General features: G+C 39.5%; 1 protein-coding gene across 4 annotated transcripts in view; it reads left to right on the top strand.

The window, feature by feature from the left end:
* The window catches only part of exoc6b (exocyst complex component 6B), a 101246-nt gene that overhangs the window by 45459 nt on the left and 41002 nt on the right, over positions 1–14785 (top strand). For all 4 annotated transcript variants that reach the window (XM_053629101.1, XM_053629100.1, XM_053629102.1 and 1 more), the window contains exons 8-15: positions 787–855; positions 7082–7165; positions 8488–8534; positions 9079–9199; positions 9327–9398; positions 11941–12038; positions 12979–13084; positions 13203–13312. In XM_053629101.1, coding sequence (XP_053485076.1) covers positions 787–855; positions 7082–7165; positions 8488–8534; positions 9079–9199; positions 9327–9398; positions 11941–12038; positions 12979–13084; positions 13203–13312 — 707 coding nt within the window. The remainder of the gene's footprint in view (positions 1–786; positions 856–7081; positions 7166–8487; positions 8535–9078; positions 9200–9326; positions 9399–11940; positions 12039–12978; positions 13085–13202; positions 13313–14785) is intronic.

Raw genomic sequence — 14785 nt, 5'->3', positions numbered from 1 at the left:
CAGATAAACAACTAACTTACTACTATGGTAACTTTTCAGTGCTTCACTATTAATCAGTAATCTGAACTGATATGCATCCGTTTCAAATGCAAAATATATGGATAAATCTCAGTCCATTTGTTTTCTTCAATACATACTTTTTATATATATATATATATATATATATATATATATATATATATATATATATATATATATATATATATATATATATATATATTAGTGTTTGTATGTATGTGTATGTTTTTATATGCATCATGCTGTCATTTCATTAATCAGATAAAAATAGGAAAATTAAATAATCTATGAAAATAGCCTTTTTGGTAACTTCCCTTTCGGACTTAATGTCTCTTGACTTAATGTCTCTAGTCTCTGGTTTGATGAGCTGCTTTTGGCTAAATTATTCACATAAATGCATATGGTTGGATCAGCAGCAACAAATGGTCCACCACAGAAGCCGTTCGTGTTAAGAAAACTAGTGTCACTGACCAGTTTTTTTCATCAGCTCTGCTTGGTCCAATGAAATACTTTGCTGGGTCTGCATTCAGTCTGTGGTTCAAGCGTGTTTCACATATCATATTGAACATCAGTAAACCCCAACTATAGGACATCGACATGTGAGTTTTGGCAGCAGTCTTGGTTTGTAATTGTAAACAGTTTGTAGGATTGTCTTTTAGCCAGTCAGAGAAGGGAATACAGTGATACAAGTGTATCACTTTGCTTTACATATTTATCATTTAAAGAATAGTACATCACCACTAACTAACATGATCTCTATTTCTGTAGGTTCCTGGTGCTCAGGACTTGGTGGACTTCTCACCTGTCTATCGCTGCTTACACATCTACATAGTTCTGGTGAGTACTTTTGAGATTTGATAAGCCCTAGTTGTTTTATTTGTTGAATGAGGACTCATTTTACAGCACTAATCAAGGCCTCCCATGTCTATTGCATAATTTTCACTCTCCACCTACCACTGATTATTTGGGTTTCTCAGAAAAACAGTTCAAATGTGTTTGTGTTTGTCTAATTATCCATAATGAATATACAGTCATGTGAAAAAGTAAGTACACCCCAATGGAAATTGTTGGCTTTTTTGCTATATTTTTTCACATGACTCTATTATCTGCAGTGCAGACTATATTATCTCCAGGAGAACCTGGCTTTGTTCAATTTCCAGTGAGCCTCAACGGAAATGCGCTCTTGCATCATGGTGTTGGGAAATCTGTGTTGTGCTATTTAAACAGCAACAGCCCGATCACCTCTATTTGTTTTCTTTGAGATTTGGATTTGCAGTGCTGCTTTAAAGAAGAAATGGACTGTCTTGTGTGTGCTTATGCGTTTGTGCGTATGGGTGTGCGCCTATTTCTCACCATGTTCTCTTGGGCCTGTTCAACTCATTAACATCGTATTTGTCTTGCAGTAACAGTATTTCACATGGGTAAGGAGTGGGTATTTGTACAATGACCTTTGTATTGGGAGTTGGTGTGCTGATGTAAAATGGCATGTGAACAGAAAAGGAAATATTGTTCAGGAAGGTTAAATGGGCACAGAGGATAATGGATAAAAAGAAGGAGTTTGAGGTCAGGGTAGTGGTAGTGGACAAACATGATCTGTCCAGACATAACTGTGAACATGTGCTTTGTGAGAGCAAAGATACAAAGGCAGGTTTTTGGCACGGTGAGAAAATGTCATGGTCAGGACTGAAATAATAGGGACTATAGAGAGGATTACTGAAACCGGTAATATTTACTGCTTGCTGAACTGTAGACTGCTGTTTAATCTGCATTTTGTATTAAATGCTGTATGATCAATATGTAAGCAATCAGCAGGGTAAATATGCCAAATTTGGGCAATACAATGAGTTTGTAAAACAACCAAACAATCCTATTAACTGTTGCATAAAACATATTGAGGTGTTGAGGTAAAGTATAACAGTGGGGTCCAGGAGTCTGAGAATATGGGATTTTGTTTTTATTTAAAACTGGATTTAACATTTGATTTAACATGAATGGTCAAGTTTTACACGTGTGGAGTGCATTCCAGCTCAAGTGCACGCTGTCATTAAAGCAAAAGTTGGAGATGCCAAATACTGCGAAATTCTCCAATTTATGTTGACATTTCTAAGATGATACTTTTCGCCCAAGTTAAAGCTGATGATAATTTGTATTAAAAAATTTAATTGGAAAAGAATGAAAAATGGAAGCATTTTCACTTGTGTTTTCAGAAATTTGGACCCAGTGTATATTTTTTCATATTTTCCAGCTCTAAACTGATGCATTTCTTTTTTTTCCTGAAGCTTTCCCAGAGGCCTGGCATCAAGGGAATACATTTTAAACCTCAATATTATGCAATGCAGTGTTCTCTCTCTCTCTCTCTCTCGCGTACGCACACACACACTGCTCAGTAACATGTAGTACAGTAACAGTGTGTTGCCCAGGAAGGAGACTGTAGGATGTTGAAGTGGCAGTTGACATTAGTACCGAATTATGCAACTTTATGTAAACATATCTTTACTGTAATGGAACGAAAAGGTTCACACTGTTCTCAAGTATGCCATGTGAAGCAGAGAGAGAGCGAGAGAGAGCGAGAGTGAGCGGGAGCAGTGTGGATTGAGGAGCTGGGCAAAAGGGAATGCAAATTTCAAAATAGTTGATGACCCAGGGGATGTAAAACAGGAGAGAGCTTTTCCTCGTTGGTCTGTTTTGACTCCTGGATTGGCTGCGCTCCAAATGGCTTGGGACAGAGCAACACCAAGAGGGTTTTGACTTGGCCATGGCGCTCTCGCGTGCATGCACGTGTGTATGCGTGAGCAGGAGGATTGTGGGGAGGCCACAGTTTAGACCTGCTGAGAAGTGACAGGAAGAATCCGAATTCTCATAGGGAAGCCAAGGCACACAATAGAGACTGTGGTTAGAAAAATAGAGTTGTACAATCATTGGGGAAGGAGGTGAAAATGAGAGATTATTAATAATCTCCCCAAGCTAATACATTTCATGTGGATAAAAATGAAAGCAAGATATTAAGAAACAAGGTCATTTGCAGTATGCTTTCGACATTTTCACTGGGAGACTTGTTCATTGGAGAATGAAGAGAGAAAGCGAGGTCATGTTAAATGGAGAGAAACGGATGAGAGTAGAAGACAGGGACACGGTAAGAATTGGGGAGAAAGAGTAGTAGCTCGAGGTGTTATAAAACATAACCTCTGTACTATCAGGTCTTTCACCTCTCGTTGTTGCGTTTTCATGTTACTTCGGCTGATTTATCCTTTTGGTATTTCTCTCTGTTCTGTTCTCTGCCCCTCTCTTTTTTGGACTGACTGACTTAAGAGAGCCAGCCGGAGTTTCTTTTAAACTTGGCCAAAAACAATAAACTCTCATGTCCTTTTGGCCTTTCTTTGAAACACTGAATCTACCCAAGCCAAGAGCCATCAGGGATGCCGCTTGCAGCCAAGATTGCAGATCAAGGTCATGCATTGATTTTGATGAATGGCAGACTTCACAGACTACCAGAGACCTCCAGTGTTTGAGACCAGACTGTCTTTCTGTTTGTCTGTCTGATCCCGGTATAGATGAAGTGGAGCAAAGCCAGCGCACATGCAGTGGAATCATCAATCCTGTAGAATACATATGAGCCCTACTACACCCTGATTTAGGATCAGGCTGGACACCTGGCACAGGTGGAGCCATTATTTTAGAGCAATCCATTTAAAAAGAATTAGGATCCACAGTCCGAGGGCCAAAGCACAGCTGCTGTAATGGTAAATGGTACACTTATATAGCGCTTTTATCTAAAGCGCTTTACACTGTGTCTCATTCACCCATTCACAGACACTCGCACACCAATGGTAGCAGAGCTGCCATGCAAGGCGCTAACTTGCCATCGGGAGCAATTTGGGGTTCAGTGTCTTGCCCAAGGACACTTTGGCATGTGGAGTCATGTGGGCCGGGAATCGAACCGCCAACCCTATGATTAGTGGACAACCCGCTCTGCCAACTGAGCCACAGCTGCCCCTATGTAATGTTATGTAATGCCATAACTATATCTACATGTTCTGACAAGGTAGCAGGCACACACTCTTCACAGGCTGTGTATTTAAATAACACTGACTTCAATGACATTTGACTGACATAGCTAAATAATATAGCCATGAACATTTAACATACACTATATTAGTTATAAAAGTTTGTGGGCACCTGATCATCATGCCCCATATGTGCTTGTTGAACAGCTCATTCCAGATTTAGTCCCCCCATTGCTGCTGATATAATAACCTCCCCTCTTCTGGGAAGGCTTTCCACTGCATTTTCGTGTGTGACCCCGTGGCTCATTCAGCCACGAGATCATTAGTGAGGTCAGGCGCTGATGCTGGGTGAGGAGGCCTAGTATGCAGTCAGATACAAATACAGTTGTTTTGGATGTCTTTGTGTGCTCCAGCTTTGGGGCAACAGTTTTGGGGAAGACCCACATTTGGGTGTGATGGTCAGGTGTCCGCATACTTTCGGCCATATAATGTATTTACATTTTTCAACATGGTTTCAGAATTTATATTTGAACAGGTGGTGCACATTTATGGGTTCTCATTATATTTCAGATTGCTATTTTGCATGTAATATAGCAATATAGTATGAAGATATTCTAAGTATTACCCAGAGAATGTTTTCTTACCTATTGAATTGCATATTACAGTAGATGTGCTTTTACAAGATGCAGTTTTCTTAGCATTTGTTTACAACCAGAGGTCAGAGGAACTGATGTAGAAATGTCAGCACTGTCCGCACGTGTGTGAATTATAGCTCTGACAGTTCCTTAACCTCAGCTACATCACTCTTGTCCATAACTGATAACTGGATTTTTAATCCTGTTACATGTCACGACCTCCCCAGTCTAGGGTTGGGAATGCCAGTGACCAAAATAAATAAATAAAAAATTTACAGGACTAGGATTCTAAATGGATGTCCCCCCTCTGCTGTCCCAGCTCACACACATCGCAGAGCGATATCCACCAAAAAAGTAGCTCTTTATTCACAAAGACATAATAGGAAGTGTGAATCTTCAGGAGGCGTTCAGGCCACAATAATAAACAAAAATGTTTCTAACTAAAGGGGAATTAAATTGAACTTGCCTAACAAACAAAAAAAATCCCAAATAAAGTTCAAGAGCCTTCCCTTACTCCCTAACTAACCAATAAACAGGAGCGTAACAGGAGCATAAATGCATAAGTACCTGCATAAAAGCATAAGTACCTGAATAGCTCTCTCCCACTGCCGTCTTTCCTAGCATTTAAAAGTTCCAACTCCTCCACGTAATCTCCCACCTCTGAGGCCAGTTAAACACCGCACAGAGGGATAGGGGAGAGAGAAAGAACTGCACACAATACACATCACAGCACCAAGAAATCAAATAAACAACAGGGAAAAGAAACCTTTGTATGTTACGTCCGGGGACGTAACATACACATTTATTGTTTTTGTTTGTACCTGCTTGCAATATTTTCTAATTAATTTCATTGGTTCTATTTCCCAAAATGTAAACAAACTAGTAATGACCTTGACCAGGCAGTTACTAAAGTTGCTCTAAATGCCACACCGCACTTTCATGGTCTTTCTTTGTCCCACGAGCTTCAATATCTGACTGCTTTCTCGAAACTGAATTAAAAAAAAAAACAACCTTCCCTTGTTTTTGTTTTGTCCCATGAGATCCCAGTCCCGATGCCCACATCTAGTTTCAACTAGTTGCCATGTGAACCTTTCATACAAGCATTAAAAAACAAAAAAATCAGTAACCCAAACATTTGGAACATATCTGTTCTTTCCCAGTAATGAACATCCCACTTGTGTACATTGCTAAACTAATCTGCACAGACCAAAAAAATCCTTCAAGTGCCAGTCTACATCTAGCGCTTACTCCCGAACACGGAGAGCTATTCAAGGTCATGCTTGGGTTGCCCAGGTCAGACTCTTTTCACCAACCAATGACCTGCCACTTGCTGCAGAATGTGTGCGTGAGTATGTGCATGTTTATATCAGGGAGGAAACAGACTTCCCTCTTGCCAGGAAATGAAGGAGTAGAGTTGGCAGAGGAGCTCAGAGTTAAGAAAATATGTTCACGTCCCTTTAGTACAGGGTCGTGCACAGTGACATGCTGTATCTTTCAACCTCTACCATCTCTCCCTGGGACCTGCTGGTGTACTGCGTCTAACTTTGTATAGCATTTGAGGAATAAAGGAAATATTTTTTGATTATTTTTCAGAATGTCTGTGCCATGTATGCCTGTAGCTGTCCTTTGTAGTTTTCACTTTTTGTTAGTCATCCATACAAAATAATTTCAAAATTACTGAACCACCAGACCCTGAATTATAAAGATGCAGGTGCCTAGGTAGATGTGTGTGTGTGTGTGTGTGTGTGTGTGTGTGTGTGGCCTGCCATTGTGCATGTAACCCTGGCTATATGTTATCTATGGGTCAGAGAGGGAGAACTAGAACAGTCCTACTAGATAGACTGACCAGAACCAAGTGATAACCTTATCACTTAAGGCAGTGTTTTTCTTTCCTTTTCTCTTTCATCCCTTCCCTGTTGGTGTCTGCTGTTTTTCATAGTTGGGACCTCTGTGCTCCACACTGGACACTTGCTCAGATAAGGACTGCGCTGGAATGGAAAGCAACGGTGACTGTCAATTCTGAACATTTCGACAAAGGCCAAACTCATCAAGCCTTTACTAAATGAGGCTTTTTTTTTTTTTTGTCTGCCAGGCCCCTATAGTAATCACAGTCTAAATTGTACTTTGGTATTTGGAAAGTGCGACTGATTTGCCCTTATTTTAAGGTTGATTGTGATTCTTGAGTGGAAATCATTGTGCCTTATCACTGAATGATTTTGCCAGAAGAAAACCAGATCACGCCATCCATTCTGCTCCTTTTTCCTTCATCTGTTCACTTGGCACTTGTCAAATCAAATTGCAGCACAGTTGTAATATCACATCTTTTTTTTTTTTATTTTTATTCATTGCTGATGATTAAATCCTTTTATTTATTTATTTATTTATTTATTTATTTATTTATTTATTTATTTATTTTTGACCCAGGGTGCCCGGGATACGTTTGAGAACTACTACAGGAAACAGAGGAGGAAACAAGCTCGACTAGTGTTGCAGCCACATTCGAACATGGTATGCCTTCACATTTCCACTTTTCCAGGGGCTCACTATAGTTGACCTGGGCTCTGACCCAGCATCCGACAAACTTGGATATGTGACGAAAAGTATTTCACTGTGTTGTACTTGTGTGCGTGTGCGTGTGTGTGCGTGTGTGTGTGTGTGTGTGTATGTATGTATGTATATATATATATATATATATATATATATATATATATATATATATATATATATATATATATAAACAAAGGTTATTTTCTTTCCTTCATAAGTCAACAGACCTGAAAGTTATTTCATTTATTATTATTTAAAAAAAGGAACAAGCAAAAGCCACGTTTGATAGTTAGAACCAATGAAAATGAATCGATTCATTATACTGGCTACCCATTTTATATTCAAATGCACAAAAACTGTATTCCTACTTAAGAATCAAATACAAACTCTTACTTCTCACTTACAAAACAATACACGGCATTGCCCTGCCTTATCTCTCTAAGCTCCTGCACCCCTGCTCAGACTCTCGGGTCTACCAGTACTGGTCCATAAACCCCAAAATGCACTTCCTTCTCCCAGATTAAGAGTCAGTTTAAAACCTTCCTTTTCTCCCAAGACTTTTCATCTTTCTTCTTCCTATTAGTCTGTTTTGTTTTTGTTCAATGACCTTAGAAAGTATTAGAAAAACATTGTATAAATAAGCATTATCATCATTATTGGCCATCATCAGAAGTTGATGAAAAGGACGCACATAATGAACCTAGTCATAGTCACTATTAGTCTAAATGAACAAGAATAGTTTGGGAAATGATTTTGGAACAAATTATGATTGTCTGGAACACACTGTATGTGCATAACACCAGGCATTTTAACCTAATAGCAAACAGTCCATGTTTTTGTGTTAAGAGTAATAGTCATGAAGTCTTAGGAAATAAAGTTCCATCTAGCACCCAAAAGCACACTTCGGTTTCTCCTTCTGGGAACACTTTTGAAGGTTCTTATGTTTTGAAGGAACTTATGTATTAAAAAAAAATTGTCAAGGTTTTGTGAGGATAGTTGCGTTTATTTTGTGTAACAGAATGAGTCCATTTATTTTTATTTTTAATTTTGTGATTTATCCCATTGAGAAATTGGCCAGACATGAAGTAAATGTTTGCTTACAAAATATTATGTTTAAATGATACATTATAGACCATGTATGACTCATAGAGCAGTAACCTTTTTGTTGACATGTAGACTGGTTTTGATGAAGACTCGTATTTAAACATTTCACTGCTGTCCTTTTTTTTTCTTCTCTTCTTTTTTTTCCCCCCTTCCCTCTACCCACTATGTGTGGACCACAGCACGAAACCTTGGAGGGATACAGGCAGTACTTCAATCAAATTGTAGGGTAAGCTTTATGGACGTTTCTCTGAATTTTAATTAACATCATTAAATGTAATGAAACTCACTTGAATTAAAGGAAGTAATTGAAAATGGCAAGCCTATAGCGGTATTTCTCTCGGTATTCCCTGCGCTGTCCAAACCATCCCCTCACTCAAAGGCAAACCCAATATTCCCAATATTCCGTCCGGGAGCTGTTGGAAAAGCTGCCAGGCTGTACGATTTATGGGCTTAGGGATATGGAGTGGCAGATGGGTTTTATTCCAAGCGTCTGGATGGGAATATCAGAAAGGTGGATGTCTGCAGACGAGGCTTCCGCAAACATCGTGGTGGCACAGACTGTTCCCTGGGCACTGTTGCAACAGGATGTCTGGGGAAATATTGATGTGTTGCTGGACTGACCAGTTTGCTTACATCCCTCTGTTTTCTGAGCATGGTGCTATAGAGACATCCTGATTATGGAGAGAAATGGCTATGTACTTACTATAACAGCTCTGTGTCTTCATCCTTATCTGTTATGTAACTTTTCCATTGATGTACTCCTTTTGTAGTTTTTTTGTAGTGGAGGACCACATCCTGCATACAACAAAAGGCCTAGTGAACAGAGCTTATGTGGAGGAATTATGGGAACTAGCTCTGTCAAAGACCATTGCAGCGCTACGTACTCACTCGGTATGTTTGTGTAGCTCATTGCAGATTCTGTTGGAGTCTATGTACTGTAATGTATTGTCTCAGTGCCCTGGTATTGAATGATACACTGCCTGGTCCTAAACGATGTACCTTCTGTTATCTTTAATAGTCATACTGCACTGACCCTGACCTGATTCTGGACCTGAAAAGCCTTATAGTCCTGTTTGCGGACACATTACAGGTCAGTTGGCTAATCTTTGCTCATAGTCTTGCAGTCAGGTACTTGGTATAACTCAGCATGTTCAAGAACTGCCTAGTGTTACAGGAAGAGGTCATTTGACTGACATTACAAACAACGTTGACATATAGGGCTGAGAGATGGCGAAAAAGTGACTAAAAGAAACAGACCGAGCAGCAGTGTGGAATGGTGTAGTTTAATATAGTCTTAGCATTAGACACTCAAAACCTGTGTTGCAAGACTACAATTTAGACTAGCTATCTAGCCAGAGTCGGCTAAAATGAGTTCCTTCCATATCAAGGCAGCTTCATCATGTAGATAATGACATATTTCCATTGTACTATAGTCTGCACTTTGTTGATGGGTAATCTGATAATCTATTTGGATTAAATATCTTTATGTAGGAGTTCTCTATACTTTTTCTAATCTTTTTCTAATCTAAATATTTTGCTTAATATTGCCTTATAAATACAAGAGCCCGGTGGTTGTTCTCAAAGGGTTGACCAGGCTTGAAGCATAAAGATTTTCTTTTAGATCATCAGCAAACATGTAAGAATATATCTGTTTAATGCATTTATACTTACGGTTAAGGTAGACAATTTAACGAAAGCCACTTGAAATTGGGTGAAGCAGATGAAGGTTAAGGGCCTTGCTCAATTACCCAACTGTAGGAACTTGATGGAAGTGGGATTCAAGCTCACAACCTTCTGCGCAGTAGTCCAGAGCCATAAATGCTGCACTACCACTGCCACGAACTGTTTAAAAAAAATTATTTATACCATTTAAAGATCAGATTCTGTGAAATTCACCAACTTTCTTCAATCTTGTCACTTTATCCTGACAAATAACAGCTCACTGGGGTCACTGGAGTTCAAAAGTGAGGTTTCAAGTTAGTGTGGATGTATGGATAGCCATTTGGACTGTAACTAGGAAGATTCTGACATTCATCACCAGCTAAGTCTACTAGTGTCGACTGAGTGTCTGAGGCTGAGACTGGTGGATCAAAATACACGTGTTAACAGCCCTATATAAAGGCTGTTTTATTGGGTTTAACCTTCCTTAATTATTGCCATTACAGTATTTCTAGATATGTATTATATATCTTGTAATTCCTAACGGATACCTCTAATTGTACTTCATATTTCCTTTGACACTGCTGCAGTACCATATAATTTAAATTCAAGATTTTTATTTGTCACCTATACAATTATATACAGTATAGAACTTACAGTGAAATGAAAACCTGGCCTACTCCTCTTTAGACTGTGCATTAAATACTAAATTAAAAATAACAGAATGAATAGAATAAAAAGAAATAAAAATAAGATATGTAATATATGTACAGTAATGTGCAAACAGGGGTGTACATTATAAGCAGATATTGTGCAAAATATGCAGTATGTTACCTGTCTCAATGATGCAAAGTGCAGTATACGGAACGTCAGTGGAGTGCAGAGTGCTGTCGAGTCTTTATGGAGTCCTAAGGGGTCTTTATGGAGGACATGTCCGTGTTGAGTTTTAGTCATCAGATTAGAAAGCGCTTGCCTGATTGCAGAAGGCTAAACAGACAGTTACCAGGCTGGGTGGAGTCCCTGATGATTTTAGCAGCTCTTGTACTGCATCGCCTGGTGTACATGTCATTCAGATCGGGGAGAGCAGACCCGGTGATGCGCCCCGTTAAACGCACCACTCCCTGCAGGGCTTTGCGGTCCTGGATAGAGCGGTTTCTGTATCATACTGAGATGCACTAAGTCAGTAAACTTTCTATAGCCCCAGTATAGGAAGTTTTCAGAATCACTGGGGAGACCCTGAATTTCCTCAGCAGTCTCAGATGGTACAACCGTTGTATGGCTTTGATCACCTGAACTTTAGCGTGATGCGTCCAGGTCAGATCTGCAGAGACGTGTACTCCAAGGTACATGAAGCTGCTCACTCTCTCCACGGGGGTCCCGCTGATCTCGAGTGGGGTGTAGTTCCTCTGTGGCCTGTTCCTGAAGTCCACAACCAGCTCCTTGGTTTTACTGACGTTCAAGGAGAGACTGTTAGCCTGGCACCAAGCTACAGGTTTCTCCACCTCGTCAAGGTAGGCGGCCTTGTCGTTGTTGGAGATGAGTCCCATAACCACTGTGTTTCCAACAAACTTGACGATAGAGTTGGAGCTGTGAGAGGACACACAGTCATGTGTGCAGACAGAGTAGAGCAGTGGGCTCAGGACCCAACCTTGTGGGGCTCAGGGTGATTGTGTTGGAGATAAACTGGCCCAGACTCACTACTTGGGGTCTGCCTGTGAGGAAGTCAGAGAGTTGGAACATTAAGGCTGAGGTCCCTGAGCTTGGAGGCCAGTCTGTGTGGGACTATTGTGTTGAAGGCTGAGCTATAATCTATAAACAGCAGCCTCGCATATTTCCTGTTGTAGTCTGAAATGCAGGCTACAATGAGACTTAACTATGTGAAGCTAGATTAGTAAGTGATACAAATGGATCTAAACTTAGTGCTGTCCACTTTTTGTATGTCCTTTTATATCTTGCTGTTTGGTGTTTTCCAGGGTTATGGGTTTCCAGTGAACCAGCTGTTTGACATGGTGCTTGAGATGAGAGATCAATATGGAGAGATTTTGCTGAAGAAGTGGAATCAGTCCTTTAGGTGAGAAAGATCTCCAAATATGTGTTTTCATCTCTCTTCCTTGTGAATCATATTCTGTCTTCATATTCCCACGCATGTTTTCTCTGAATACGACACTCTCTCTCTCTCTCTCTCTCTCTCTCTCTCTCTCTCTCTCTCTCTCTCTCTATGTATTTCTCACTCTTTTTATTTATTTATTTTTGTTAATTGTGAGATGCACATTGAATGCCCAGTACAATAGAAGTGCTTAATATTCCTCGAAGGAGGAATATTCCTTCAAAACAATTCTAAGTTGCCGGGGTTTTGTGTGCTATTAAAATAATTTAGAAAGCACAAAAATGCTGGTCTATTGTGGAAAGCTTAAAACTTAGAGCTCCATGGAGAGCTATGTTAAAATTGGCAGGCCTGAGTCCTGAGAGCGGACATGATTTGAACATTGGAGTGGCCTTCTCCGAGACATTCTGACCTGACTTTGACTCAGTCCATAAAAATAGAAGGCCTTGGATTTCACTGCTTTGGATTTGTTCTGCTCTGGCTATGTGGAAAATGAAAAAAATTATTTGCTATGGATTGCACGCAAACACAGATGCAGTTTTGTGAAAGGTTACTTGTGTATGTATTTCTTTATGTATTAAAATAGTGATCAATTTTCTATAAAACCAGAATCTGAATATGTGAGACTTTATATTATAGATATTCTGTTCATTATCAAGTATTACTTATGATGAGTATGATTGTATAGCTGTTGCAGTAGTGGTATCGAAGTTTCTAAAATCAGTTCCACTCTTTATTGAGCTGTGTCCAGTAGAAGCCTAGTTTTTGCACCAAATACATATATAAATAAACCAAAAAATGTGAAATATAAAAATTTTCCCTTAACTATTTCAATTACTTGTGTGGATTCAGAGACGTATTAAAATGAGCTTGTCTTTAAAGTGAACAAGTTTTCATTCTTTTCCAGGAAAATCCTTGATCAGGACAATTACAGTCCTATCCCTACAGCAACAGAAGAAGAGTACCGGCAAATCACAAGCCAGTTCCCCTTCCAAGACTCAGAACTAGACATGGTCTGTTACAAAAGCTTCAGTATACTTTACTCTACTTGAATATACTTATCAATCTCTAACTGCCACCTCATTGGTCCTGTTAGACGAATAATGCGTAATTATGTTTCACTTCACACAGATGCCTTTCCCAAAGAAGTTCCCATTTTCTGAATTTGTACCCAAAGTCTACTCCCAACTCAAAGAGTTTATATATGCTTGCCTCAAATACTCTGAGGACCTGCACCTTAGGTAACAACAAAAACCATACACAAAACTACAACTATTGCTTTTCTTTCTGTTAGTAGATGAAGACTTCATTTACCTCACCACCTATCTTTAAATTTTGCTACAAGACAGACAGCAGCCAGAAATGCTGCTAGGTTTGCCAAAAGAAATTATGCCAATAATATAGCTGTTTGTAATTTTCAGGCATTGAAAAAAAAAAAAATAAAATCTACAGAATGACACACTGACATGATATGCTTAAATGTATTTCTTCTTAGTCTTGCAATGACATTTGTTAAAAGTTATTGGGATTTTAGTCTACTGTCTAGAAGCTTTATTTAGGCTAATCTCTGTGGCACTTGTCTGAAAGCCACCAATAGAAGGACTGCATAGGATGATAAAATCTCGGGACAACCATAAATACGGTAGCGGCAATGGGCAGAACATACATGTTTAAATAGTATAAAACATCCACATTAATTAATAACGTTACCAGACTACATGCCTGTTCCCCTCATACAGTGAGTTGCAAATCTATCACACATGCTAATATAAAATCCTTCTTACCTCAAGCTTACTTGGAAGAATGGGCATTCCATGTAGTCCTCTTTTACCCAGCCACAAATGGCTCCAAAACTTATTATCTTTGCCTTTTCAAACATTTTTCCTAGGCATGACATTGCTAATATTATACAATTAGAGAAATCAGCTCATGTTTTTCCCCATCTTCAACTGCACAATGTAGGCTCAGCTTCCTGTTCTTGACTGACAGGAGTGGAACCTCTGTGGTCTTCTGATGTTGTAGCTAGGGCTGGGCAATAAAACGGTATCGGTATTTATCGTGCACCTTTATTGATAACGATAGAAAAATGTTCGGTATAACGCTCGATAAATTTGTAAACAGACATGAATCAACAACCCTCAAGCATGCGCCGTCCCTGGATCGTAAACAGCCTATCATATGCCTTGATAAGAGTGTGCTACAAGTGACAAGCAAACAGCCAATAACAAGTTGCGTATCTGTGGGGTTCGGTTGCGTCGTCGCCATGTGGCATCAGAACACACAAACACATGCGGAAATGAGTTCAGAGCCTGTCGAGGAGATTGTGAATAATAAAAAAAAAAAAGGAAATGCCAGCTTGCCCTTGTGGCAGGTTTTTTTTTTTTTTTTTTTTTTTTTTTTTGGTTTCTTTTCATCTGACCCACATCAGAACATGATGTTGTTGTTTTTTTTTTTTGTTTTTTTTTAAAGCTTACACACAACAACAACGTCCCGGCCAAGTACAGAGAAACAAGCTGCGAGAGACTTGTAGTGTGCATGCTCCACACATGTACAGTGTGTGTGACTGAACAGCGGGCAAGGAAGAAATGTGACATTTAGCTGTTTTTTGTGATATCTGTTAAAATTTCGGCTCTGGGGAGGACAGTGAGTGTCCTCAGAGCAGGAGCTGGACTCGTCAGACGCGGACCTCAGCACAGTGTTGTCTGGAAGTAAGA

The sequence above is a fragment of the Ictalurus furcatus genome, chromosome 7 (genome assembly GCF_023375685.1).
Source record: "Ictalurus furcatus strain D&B chromosome 7, Billie_1.0, whole genome shotgun sequence".
In the NCBI taxonomy this organism is placed as follows: domain Eukaryota; kingdom Metazoa; phylum Chordata; class Actinopteri; order Siluriformes; family Ictaluridae; genus Ictalurus; species Ictalurus furcatus.
The sequence above is the reverse complement of the archived record's forward strand: the minus strand, read 5'-3'. Positions and strand labels throughout refer to the sequence as shown.